Below are 13,657 nucleotides of genomic sequence, written 5' to 3' on the forward strand. Positions count from 1 at the left end.
CAACGAGCGCTGTAAACAGCTAGAAAAAGACTAGCCAGATGGTATCATTATATAGATGATACATTTGTTATATGGATCCTTGGGGAAGAGGAACTTGTTGCCTTCCTGTTACATCTGAATAGTACCGAGCGAGGTGGCGCAGTGGTTAGCGCACTGGACTCGCATTCGGAAGGACGACGGTTCAATCCCGTCTCCGGCCATCCTGATTTAGGTTTTCCGTGATTTCCCTAAATTGCTTCAGGCAAATGCCAGGATGGTTCCTTTGAAAGGGCACGGCCGATTTCCTTCCCCATCCTTCCATCACCCGAGCTTGCGCTCCGTCTCTAATGACCTCGTTGTCGACGGGACGTTAAACACTAATATCCTCCTCCCTCCATCTGAATAGTATTAATCCAAGAATTCAATTCACTATGGAAAAGGAAGTCGATGGTCACCCGAACTTCTTAGATGTGACTGTAATCAAATGAGAGGACCTGACTGTAATCAAATGAGAGGACCCGGATCATTGGGTCATAAGGTTTTCAGAAAAGACACACACACTGATCGTTATCTGCAGAAAGATTCTAACCACCACCCAAGACATAAAAGAGGGGTGATTAAAACATTAATAGACAGGGTGCACAAAATATGTGATCCAGCTCACTAGGATGATGAGATTGAACACCTTAGAGTGACCTTCAAGAAGAATGGGTATTCCAACAGAGAGATAGATCGTGCACTACGCCCTAGACTGACAACCAGAACACAAGGATTAACACCAACCCAAGGGGAAAGCATTCTTACCATTTATCAGTAAGGTCACTGATTGCATTGGAAAAATCCTAAGCAAGTACCATGTAGAAACTGTTTTCAGACCCACTACGAAAATAAATGAATGTTTAAGACCCGCAAAAGACATACGACATATTCTAGCTACACCAGGTGTCTATAAAATTCCATGCAGTTGTGGAAAGGTCTATATAGACACAACAAAAAGAAGTTTCAGCATCTGTCTGGGTGAACATAAAAGGAACTGCCGCCTCGGACATATTGATAAAGCGGCTGTAGCCGAACGTGTGTTTCAGGAAGGTGATCATGAAATAAAGTTTAGTGAGACGACCGTCATAGCAAAGACGTCACATTATTCTGCGCGAATGTACAGAGAGGCCATTGAGATTGCCAAACACTGCAATAATTTTAATAGAAAAGATGAAGGCATTAAGCTGGATATGATATGGATGTCAACATTGCAGCAACAGCATGACAATTGATTAATTTCAATTCAGAAAGTTGACAATATCAGAGATCATAGCACAGCCGATGTCACGTGATTGACAGCGGCGCCCTCTGGATGGCTTATATGTACGGCGCTCACTCGCGCTCTCATTGCAGTTCGCCGATTGTCCTTGGAGGATGCCTTCCGCAGTTGGAGGCAAAACGTCAGGGGAGAGTTCTGTGTATGGACCATGGCATCTCAGCCCGGAAGTGTTAAGTGATGACAACACCTGCCGTGAAAGCCTTCATTCTATGTGTGTGCCATGTAAATAAAGGGATAAAAAGATGCACAGGGAACAGAAACGAATGTCACATGTATCAAACCCTCCTAACAAGGCAGATTTTAAGAATGCATGATGGGTAGGTGTCTCATAAGAGTAGAAAGCAGTGAGGACTGTAATGATGCTATCAAGTTCCATCTATGTAAGAAACATAAATTACCATCAAGGAGGAAGACGGATGCTGGAAGGGCAAAGAGTTTCTGGCAAAAAGTGAGCAGTAACTACAATAGAACAGAGCGTGCAACACAGACCAAAGTAAAACATCATACACCTACGAAAAAGCAGGAAAGGTATTTTTTAACAAAAATTCAGACCTATGCAATAGAACGGAGAAGCAAGGTCAGAGACGGATTTAGGAGTGATATATAATACAAGTGAACAGGATTTTGTGACAAAAACTGGGCAGTTGTGTGTAGAATGTGACAACAAATGTCCTGAGGAATACACTGCACTACCTGCAGAAGTAAAAGAAGATCCGCCAGTGCAGGAAGTGAATCTACAACAAAAGCAGTACAAGACTCGGAGCCAGCTCATACAGAATACAGGTACCTTCTACAAAGACGTAAACAATAAAACACAGACCAGAACAGATCCGTGAAAGCATAGAGGACATTATGTAACTCAGTAGACTGGAAGAGCCAATGATGCTTCCTACAGCGTTAAGACATCTAGTAAGGTATAAGCTTCCGGAAGGGGAGTATATTACTTTTCCGGTACCTGATTTCATAGATAGAATCCATCTCAGGGTGAGCAGCCTGCCAACAGAAGCGGAAAACCTGGAGAAGTTATTGAAGCAGGTTTCTACCATAAGAAATGAATCGTTCTACTTTGTACAAGCAATTTGTAATGACGCATGGTCATCTAGCATTCGATTGCAGGCAAGCAGGGCAAGACTGTCAAATATATACCCATCACCCGTAATGAGATAAAGATAGGACAGCTTAATGCCATGAGAAGTGTCAGCGTATTGCATGAGGCTAGAAGAGTGGCAGAGGAGTTGCAGTTAGATGTATTATTCCTCCAAGAATCATATACAAAAGCAGGAAAGATACCCATTATGCCAATAACTGCCAAGGTAATCACACAATGGCAGCGTCTTATGACAGCAATAATAGTACTTAACAAGACCATAACAGTGACAAAAATATCACAATACTGTTCAAAAAACATAATCTGTGTGGCATGTTAACTGGTAGGGAGAGTTGCATTCTGGTTTCCATGTATTTTCAATTTAGTGATGAGATTGACGAGTATCTACTAAGACCAAGGGGTATTAGTCACATAGGATGAACTAAGCCTCTTATGTACTCCATTGATGCAAATGCGAAGTCAGTGTTGTTGAATAGCTGCCTGACGGATGACTGTGAAAGACAACCACAAGAAGCCATTATGGAACTCTACCTACAGGTATTGAATGCACCTCACAATTCTCGAACCTACAGAGGGAGGGTTGGAGCAACCTCAGACATTGACATCATTTTAGCAAATACAACAGCTGTGGGCCGTGTGAAAGGCTGGAAGATTGTGAGTGGAATGACATCGAGTGACCACAATATCATAGACAGTACCATCACTGGAAGGCAAATCCAAGATGACACGAAAACGTGCACACAAGGGCCAAATATAACATCAAAGGCACTAACCGGGCAGAACTAAGAAGAGTGTTTTAGTGTTCAGGAAGTCCATCGCTGTGTGATAATGGAGATGTTAAAGCACAAGAACTGACAGCCGCTATACATAAGGCAATGAAGGCATCTATACCTATCAGCAGAGATAATTCTGAAGGAGTACCTTGTATCTGGACAGAGGCGCCACAGAAATTAAGATGCGAAACAAGAACAGCCAGGAAACTATACCAGAGCAGCATGATCCAAGAAGAAAGAGTCCAAAGCTTGCATAGATACAGGTATTTTAAACAACATTTTAAGGAAGAGGTGTGGAAAACAAAAATGGAAAGATGGAATAAATTTGTGGAGGCTAACTTAGAAACCAATCCCTGGGGTAAACCATACAAAGTAGTCTGTAAGAAAATGCAATCCACATTCAGAAGGAATGATGGGATTGTCACAGAAAACTGTGCACAATGTACCATATAAAATAGTCTGCGAAAAAATACGATCATCAGTGTTTTTATCTATGCTCCCATTGGGAACAGTCAGCTTGGCTGCTAATGGAAATGCTACTTCCTAATGGTGGAGAAGAAGGGGAGATAGATGATATACGATCAATAAACTTGTGTACCCCTTCACACAAGAAGGAATTAGGCGTATAATTTTAAGACTGAAAAAGAAAAATCTCCAGGACCTTACGGGATCCCTGCCGTAGTAGTACAAGCCTTATGTGACCGATTAGATAGTTACTTGTGCTATCTGCACAGTAAGTGTCTCCCGCAAGGAAGCGTCCCTGCACCGTGTAAGAATGCTGAAGTGGTAATAATTAGTAAAGGGCAAGATGATACCTGAATTCTACAGACCAGTTTGTCTTTTGAAAAACTATTATGCAAAAGATTACAAGATCACATACTGCCACACGGGATGAGCCCTCACCAGTACGGGTTAAGAAGAGGCTAGTCAACTGAACACACAATTAATAAAGTGATTTCGCTAGTGACAGATACTCATTCTATGTATGCTGTAGTGATGATAATTGATTCTGCTGGCACTTTTGATAACCTACGGTAGCCATCTTCCTGTTGTCACCTTAGGGATTTGGAGTGCATAGAAGTATTGTATAATTGCCTGAGAGATCATTGCCATGGGCGACATGCCTCTTTAACGTGCCCAAGAAAGAAGATAACCAAGACAATAACAAGAGGCTGTCCACATGGATCAATGTGTGGTCTGAGAGGGCTGTTATCAGAGTGTTAAATTGTCACTAGCACCTCACAAAACAACATACCCCTGCTGAAAGGGAACCTAATAAGAAAACCTAAAATAAAATTAAATGTAACAATTAGGAGAAGTGCAGTAACAAAATATCTAGGGGTATTTCTGGACAAACGTTGTAACTTTGCATATCATGTAGAGGAAGCAGGCAGGAAAGGTACAGGTGTAATGAATAAAATTATAACCATTGCAAATAGACAGTTTTGGTTTCCCTTGAAGACAATCAGAGTATACCACCAGTGCATATTAGCATCAGTCGTAGGATACAGTGTGAGTGTCTGGGCTCATAGACTGCAGCTAGTGAAGCCAACTGCAGTAGTGAGAAGAGTTCAACAAGGCACTTACTTCACTACTCCAAATGATACATTGTTAGTAACTCTAGAAATATGCCCACTGGACATGGAAATTTGGAAAAGGGGAGCCTTTTACTGGTTAAATAAGGGCAATCAAATGGAAGTATGAAGGGTGCTAGAAACTGAGGCCAATTCAGAAAAGGCAATAAAAGATCACATATTACAACTGTGGCAAAATGAATCTTCAGGCACTGGCACGGGAACATACGATTTCTCCCTAACATCAGGGAGAGATTAGAAATGAGATTTTGTAACCCATCGAGTGGATTGATACATTACTTGACTGGCCATGGCCCTTATGCCATGTATCTATATAAAATCGGAAGGTAGATGAATGATAGCTGCACCTGTGGAAGTGTAGGCACAGCAGAACACACATTGTGGGACTGCACACACTATGAAGATGCAGCAGGTAATGGACATCAGGTATTAAGGATACGGGATACCAAAGCAGCGCTAAGGAGTGAGTTGACCTGGCACATTGTGTATGATACTGCAGCCGAAGTATCCAGGAAGACCAAGGAAGACTTCACAAGGCATTCAACCATAGGTCGTCATGCTACCGTCCAGGCTAGACAAAATACTCTGCAGATGGAGAGAAGATGACTGAGGTCGGCGACCTGATGATAAACTGTCCCAAGAATCTACATTGTGTTGGTGTAAGTAATCATGGAAGTGTGGACTTTAAGAAGTAACAGTGATAGGTGGAATTACTTGCTACAGGGGTAACGCTACTGACATGCTGTCCGATGCCCAAGGAATCCAGCAGACTGTGGCTGTTGACCGGGGTACCGTGAGGGCGGATCCAGTAGCAGAAACAACCATCTATCTATAAGTTAAATGTGCCAAAATAAATGAGCAAATAGAGAACAAATTCTGTAGTGTTTGTAATAGATTAGTAACTAGATAATTGGTTAAGGGTTTTAATGTAGTTTTGTAGTAGTGGGAGTAGTAGTTTTTTGTTTTTACTCTCTCTCTCTCTCTCTCTCTCTCTCTCTCCCCCCCCCCCCCCCCCCCCCCCCCAACCCTTTCTTTTTACTTTTTATAAATTAAGTATCAGAGAGAAATAATTAATACATAAGTTATAACTATCTGAGGAAATGTTATTTGTATGGCCTATTTTAGCTTTTTAGATAATAAGCAGTAATTATGAAGAACAAATAAATAAAACAAACAGTGAAACATCTCATTTCTGTTCTGGTTTCATCGGCATATCTATTCTGTATTGTTTGACTTTCTCATTTGTGTGTGTTATACCTTCAGTGAGCATGTCATCTGAAAAAGTGGATTCCCATACATGCATTGATGTACAAGAATGGTCAAGACATTGTACATTCATTTTGAATCCGGGAAGATGTGCTACAATATTGTGAGCAGGTGTTCAAATATTTCTCTTAGGTTCTTCTGCTGACCACTTACATTGGTTCTGTCCATAGAAAGTTTTCTGTTTTGTTCTTTCACTAACTCATTCACACTCATCGCTGTGTGATATATTGAGTTCAGATTCAGTATTGTGTTCACTGTTGCATTCAGGATCACTTTCATTGGCAGTTTCAATATCACTGTCTTCAATATTTCTATCTTATGTAACCATTTAGTGACAATAGCTTCAAAATCTTGATCTGAACACCCACTCTTCCATGTTTGGCCATGCTAAGTGATATTATGTAAGTAATGAAAAATATAAAGTGTTTAAAATTACTCAGTTCATAATGTAACCTGTGTGGTTGGGTCACATCATGCCCCCAGTAACTTATCCTACTTACCAAGTCAAATTAACAGCAGCTCACAATGACTATTCACTACAAATGCTCATAACAAAGTGAATGGAAGCTGACCAGAGGCAATATGGGGTGCCATGCACATTGGACTGTTAGAGGGGGTATTCTCATGCCCCCCAACACTGACTGAGGGTTAACATTAAACCAGTCACCTCTATAGCAGTGAACAAGCAGGATAATACATGTTTTGCTTTCGCTCCACTGGAAAATCTTTTGCACAAAATTTAACACAAAAGAATGAGATTCATGCTGCAAATCAGTGTACCTAGCAAATATGTTTATTTTCCAGTTCATTCCATCAGTAGACCAGTTCATTTTTCCTTTTATTGAATTATTTTACTATATTCTAAGTAACTTTCAATGTTGGATGGAGGTTTAGAAGATGCAGAGTAGGGGGTCATGTTATTCCATGAAGTTGCAAAAGTGCTTAATTGTATTAGTATCTGGTGAGTTAGAGGTACGCAAATTATGAAGTCCAGCCTTTGTGATATGAAACATTCCTACATGGAATATGTGCAAAAACTACACAAGGGGGCCTTATAGAGCAGCCGTCTCCAAATTGTTTGGTACTTACAGGTTTGAAGGTTGGCTCCCAGATATCAATTTTCTATATCAATATGATACCTTTCCCCAAAAAAAACTCGATAAAATTACCTTTGAAAACAGAAGATTTCTGAGCAAAGTTATGTATAAAACATTAGTAGCACATTAATGAATTCATTGGTAGCTAAACATGTGGCATGATAGGATTCAAATCATAAATTCAATGCCTGTTATCTCTCTAGTAACATACTGTTTTTTTTATTTATTTCCATGTTGTTAATTAACTAAGATTGAATCATATTTTTAAATAAAACTTAGCATCTTTATTTTTAATTACTATGTGTGATTAATCCATAGAATCTCACATTTGACACTACGCATGCACCTGCACGCGCCCATACACGCACGCACACACACACACACACACACACACACACACACACACACACACAGGTAAAGCCATGATTAATTTGACTTTATGGTAGTAATCAACTATGCCCTTGGCATATTCCCCCACCCCACCCTAGCCTTCAGTCCATGGGTCCGTCAGCTGTTTCAGTTGCTTGGTGCTTTTTCATTGTTGAACCATTGATAGGCATGGGTGACATCTACTGGAATAATGTATGATTGTAAGAATATGGGTCATGGTTATGAGGGTTGTTGAGTTGACCATTGTTATACTGATGATCAGGTGCTCTTCACTGCTGTGTCATTAGGAATTTATCTATCACTTGCATTGGCTATCAGACTTCTATTGCCTTCCATGACTCTACCAATGACTTGACATCTATTCATATTCCCACCAGCCTCCATACATTTTGCCTCTGTCATTTGTCAAATGTGTTTCCTAGGGTGAGGCTGCAGCTCACATGGTCCATGATCTGTCTTTTAACAAACACTGATAAAGTTTTTCATGTAGGATGGTTATGTGCCTTATTTAATTACTAACTGGCTAGCCATGCCACAATGTGCCCCAAGGCTGCTCAGTGATTTATTGTAGGTGTGTGGCATTATTGACAATATGATCATTAATTTGTGATCACAAAGAGTATAATGCTAGTTACAGTACAAAAAAGGAATCTAACTTGTAAGTTTTAACACTTGTTTTAATATGTGACATTCTTAATTGTGGGCTGTATCACTTGCACTATTTATATTGAATTAGTTGATTTATAACTTTATTTACCAGTAAGTAATATTTTGAGTTATTGTGTTACATAAACCTGCCCATGGGCACCACAAGCTCTTTCTGACTGTCTGTAAATAATTTGTCATCTGTATTGAGCCTTATTCATTTTCATTTAATGTGTATGGTTTACTTTTAACAGTGTAAGATTGGATGGGATGTATAATTAACCACCATTTTCCTTGTCCAGGCCACTGCAGTCCTTGTTCACAAAATTCTGAATCATCTACCCCTTCATTGTTCTATGTATGTGTGACAAGTCATTGGTTGCTTTCATCACTTTTGATGTTTCAAAATCATTTTCTCTATTTCAATTAGGTGGCATGTGTCGTGAATTTATTATACAACTTTTGAACTATCTCTGATTTCAGATGCCATTTAACATATCAGCAGAGGCAAGAAATATAATAGATTCTATGCTGAAGAAGAATCCTAAAGATAGAATATCTCTGCATGATGTACTGGATCATCCATTCATGAAACAAACAGAGAAACCAAAATTTTTGCCACAGGTTAATAAGATTTACTTACCATTATATAATATAATTTTATATTAGTTCATTATTTGTTTTACAAGTATTTCTTATTTAATAATTTTCTCCGTTGCCAGACTATAATGTTTGTGTAAACATTCTTATTAAAGGAAAAATTCATTTGAGAAAATGTAAAATTAAAAAGAGGAAACAATGGCTCTCCTGTACTTACCTTCAGGAGAAGAAATTTCAGTATCATCAATAGACAAATTCAAAAGGGAAAAAAACTAATCATATCTTTTGGAACTGTTAGTTTCGTCCTCAGAGAGAAACAAGTGAAAAGTTGAGGAAGGTTAGAAAGGATGAGTAAGTCACTCAGATCTAAGTGTGGTAATGATGCACCTATTGCCCTCAGCACATCCTGGGTTCTGAGTGATGTGCTCCTCCTTTCTATCCTTGCACAACTTGCCAATCTCTCCTTGCTGTGAAAAGAACTAATAATTCTGAAGACTAAGATGAGTTTTTGACTTTTAAATGTATCTGTCAGCAGTACTGGAATTCCATATCCTGAAGATATTGGCCGGCAATTCTGTCACTATGTTGTTCCTACATTTGTCTGTGACCTGTAATTCAAATTTTATTTTTCTCATAAATGTCAGTTGCATAATGGATTAATATATCTTTATATGTGAACATGTTAAGTTAATTACATATATATATAAAAAAATAAAGATGAGGTGACTTACCGAACAAAAGCGCTGGCAGGTCGATAGACACACAAACAAACACAAACATACACACAAAATTCAAGCTTTCGCAACAAACTGTTGCCTCATCAGGAAAGAGGGAAGGAGAGGGGAAGATGAAAGGAAGTGGGTTTTAAGGGAGAGGGTAAGGAGTCATTCCAATCCCGGGAGCGGAAAGACTTACCTTAGGGGGAAAAAAGGACAGGTATACACTCGCACACACGCACATATCCATCCACACATACAGACACAAGCAGACATATTTAAAGTCTTTAAATATGTCTGCTTGTGTCTGTATGTGTGGATGGATATGTGCGTGTGTGCGAGTGTATACCTGTCCTTTTTTCCCCCTAAGGTAAGTCTTTCCGCTCCCGGGATTGGAATGACTCCTTACCCTCTCCCTTAAAACCCACTTCCTTTCGTCTTCCCCTCTCCTTCCCTCTTTCCTGATGAGGCAACAGTTTGTTGCGAAAGCTTGAATTTTGTGTGTATGTTTGTGTTTGTTTGTGTGTCTATCGACCAGCCAGCGCTTTTGTTCGGTAAGTCACCTCATCTTTGTTTTTTTATATATAATTTTTTTATATATAATTTTTCCCACGTGGAATGTTTCCTTCCATTATATTAATTACATATATAAATGTACAACCAACAGAATTCATTAGCTTCTTTGCAACTTAAAAATTAAATTATTGTTCAGTAACAATAAAGTTGGAAAATCATCTTTTGTTCAGCTTCTCTGGAGATAGTGAGAAACATCTGTTGTTACTCACAAGTTCCCTGTATAGTTGATAAATGAGACTGGAGTGTTTGGCTGGAATAATAATAACCTGTATAATTAATATGGTATTGGAAAGTTCTGAATGGAATACAAATAACTGAAAAAATAAAAGTAACATTAATTTTCTTTGTATAGTTGAGGTACTGAATGCTCTTTAGTGCTAAACATTGCAATTATATGGTGAGTGATTACTTTTTACTCTTCATTATTTGTAACTTGTATGATTAAAACTCATTTTAGGTGTTACATGCGCAACAATTTATACAAGAGTTGTGTTATTTGTAGGTAACTCCACGATATGGAAAGCGTGTTCTCTGCTAACTATATACAGGATGACAATTATTGAACTATATGAAATAAAACCGTCATAACTTCTGAATGGCTTGCATTAGGATGTTCAAACTGGACAGTTGGCCACGGGGCTTGAGGGGAATTAGCATGCACATATATGGTTAGGTTTAGCAACGAAGCCCACTTTCATTTGGATGGATTTTTCAATAAGCAAAACTGACACATTTGGGTGACTGAGAATCTGCATTTCACAATTGAGAAGTCATCCTCAATGTGTGGCTGTGTGGTGTGCAGTGTCCAATCACAGAATAATCAGTGTGATATTCCTTGATGACACGGTGACTACCGAATGGTACATGATGGTTTTGAAAGATGATTTCATCCCCATCGTCCAAAGTGACCCTGATTTCAACAAGATGTGGTTCATGCAAGACGGAACTCTACCCCATTGAAATATGAAAGTGTTTGATGTCCTGGAGGAGCACTTTGGGGACAGCATTCTGACCATAGGGTACCCAGAGACACTGGCATGGGTCTCGATTGGCCACCATATTCTCTGTATCCGAATGCATGGGACTCCTTTTTGTGGGATATATTACAGAAATAACCCCAAAACCATTGCTGAGCTGAAAACAGCCATTCAGGAGGTCATATACAGCATTGATCTTCCGACACTTCAGTGGGTCACGCAGACTTTCGCTATTCGTCAGTGCCACATCATCGCCAGTTGTGGCAGGCATATCGAACATGTCATAACCTAAATCCGAATATTGTTAGTGATGTTTAAATGTTGAATAAAGTGTGTGGATGCCATAGTTTATAACTAATTTCGGTTTCTTTTCATATAGTTCAATAATTGTCACCCTATAAATAAATTCTGCTTACCAAGTGGTGACAGACACAATCAGAAACAAAATCTGACAGATAAATTAGTTTCCAAATTCAAACCCTCCTTCATCCAATAAAGAATCAGAATTAGTATGAGGGAATAAAACTGTTTAGGTATTAAAAGTAATGTCATGTTAAACTCAGATAAGAGGAAAATGAAATTTTAAAACCTCAAAAGTTATGTTGCTGGGTAACTGGAAAGCCATAGCTAATGGTAGGACAAACTGAAGCATAACACTTCTTTTTTTATTTTGTTTCTGTACTGTCCTACAGTGTCTCTCTTACCCTTACCTCTAATTTAATATTTGAACCAACCACCTTTAGTTGGATAACGGACCCTTGTGGTTAGAAATTGATTGTAGCAGCTTTTGTATGTATGTTTCTCTTTAGCTACTTGAGACAAAAGTAAGTTTTATTCCAGCTATGACAGTTGTTCATATTATGGCAATTTTGGTGGGATAACTACCTTTATGTTTCCTTATAGTAAAAATTTGTTGCAAATAGGAGGAATATTTGTGTTAGTGGTTGTTGCTGCACAGGAATCAAAGACAGACAGCATGTCATACACCTCATTGAAACAGACATAATCAACTGTTCTTGGATTTTCTATTAACCTGTATTGTTATGACTACCTGTTAATTTAAAAAACAGCTATTTTGTGCAGTGTGGCCTGCAGCTATGTGATTTGGGAGTAGCCTTTAGGCTGCCAGAGGTTCCTAAAGTGATCGTGCATACAATGCTTGGAAGATTCTCTGGCTAGGCACTTTGATGTAAGTGATCCACTGATACTCATTTTGAGTTAACGGTTTGTAGGTCAAAGTGGGCTGCTGCTTCCTTTTTTCATCAGTGTGTAGATATGTGTCTCTGGCATAATTGATTGAATAACACAGATTGATTGCATTGCTAAGAAAGAACTTTATACAAAATTTTACTTTGTCCATGTACTCTGATCAGGCAGAACATTATGACCACTGACCTACTATTGATATAATCCCGATAGCAGCAACACCTGGCGAAGAATGACTGCTAGTCAGATACATGCACTGTGCATGCTATATCAGTGAGTGTGCCGTCCGTGTGTAGAACGGGGAGGGCACGCTATCTATCTGAGTTTGACCGAGGGCAGATTGTGATGACTCCATAGGCTCTTCATGAGCATTTTGGAAACTGCATGACCTGTTAGGTGTTCAGGGAGTGGTGTGGTGAGTGTCTTCCACACATGACGAAATCAAGGTGAAATTGCATCCAGACGTTGTGGGGTTGGGCAGCCACCCCTCATTACAGATGTTGTGTGTTGTAGGCTGAGCACACCGGCAAAACAGGACAAATGATGAACTGTGGTGGACCTAACATCAGACATTAATGCTGGGCAGAGTACAAGTGTATCTGAATACAAAGTGCACTGAACACTGCTAATGATGGGTCTCCACAGCCCACGAACCATGCATGTGCCAGTGTTAACACCACGACATCGGCAACAACGACTGAAATTGGCATGTGAGCATTGGCTGGACATTGGCACAGTGGTGGAGCATTGCATGATCTGATGAATCCTGATACCTTCATCATGCTAATGGGAGGACTTGAATCCATCGTGTTCCAGGGGAATAGCTCCTGTACTGCAGGACGGAGACAAGCTGGTGGCAGCTCCATTATGCTCTGAGGAACGTTTACGTAGGCATCCATGGGTCCACTAGAGCTTGTGCGAGGTACCATGATGGCCAAGGAGTATCGTAATGTGGTTGCAGACCACGTACGCCCTTTCATGACAATTATGTTTTCCGATGGCAGTGGTATTTTTCAACAAGATAATGTGCCAAGTCACAAGGCCAGGTGTGTGGATGAAATGGTTCAAGGAACACAGTGGGGAGTTCCAATTGATGTGCTGGCCCCCCAACGTGCTGGATCTGAACCCAGTCGAACACGTCTGGGATGTGATTGAACGTGATGTCAGAGCTAATCACCCCCCCCCCCCCCCCCCTATAATGTACAGGAATTAGGAGTTTTGGGCGTGTGGATATGGTGCCAACTCCCTTCAGCAACCCACCAAGCCCTACTTATTTCCATGCCACAATGCATCGCCACAGTTATCCATGCCAAAGGTGACCATACTGACTATTAGGTAGGTGGTCATGATGTTCTGGCTGATATGTGTATGTTTAGCTACCTTTAAAGTAGGTCACTTGTTAACAGCATGG

The 13,657-nt window shown here is 39.9% G+C and overlaps 1 protein-coding gene across 1 annotated transcript in view; it reads left to right on the plus strand.

Moving 5' to 3' along the window:
• Positions 1-13,657, plus strand: part of LOC124605393 (serine/threonine-protein kinase PLK4) — a 234,523-nt gene that overhangs the window by 140,102 nt on the left and 80,764 nt on the right. Inside the window, exon 7 of the mRNA XM_047137037.1 lies at positions 8,655-8,795. Within this exon, the coding sequence (XP_046992993.1) occupies positions 8,655-8,795 (141 nt within the window). The remainder of the gene's footprint in view (positions 1-8,654; positions 8,796-13,657) is intronic.

The sequence above is a fragment of the Schistocerca americana genome, chromosome 3 (genome assembly GCF_021461395.2).
Source record: "Schistocerca americana isolate TAMUIC-IGC-003095 chromosome 3, iqSchAmer2.1, whole genome shotgun sequence".
NCBI classification, from domain to species: Eukaryota; Metazoa; Arthropoda; class Insecta; order Orthoptera; family Acrididae; genus Schistocerca; species Schistocerca americana.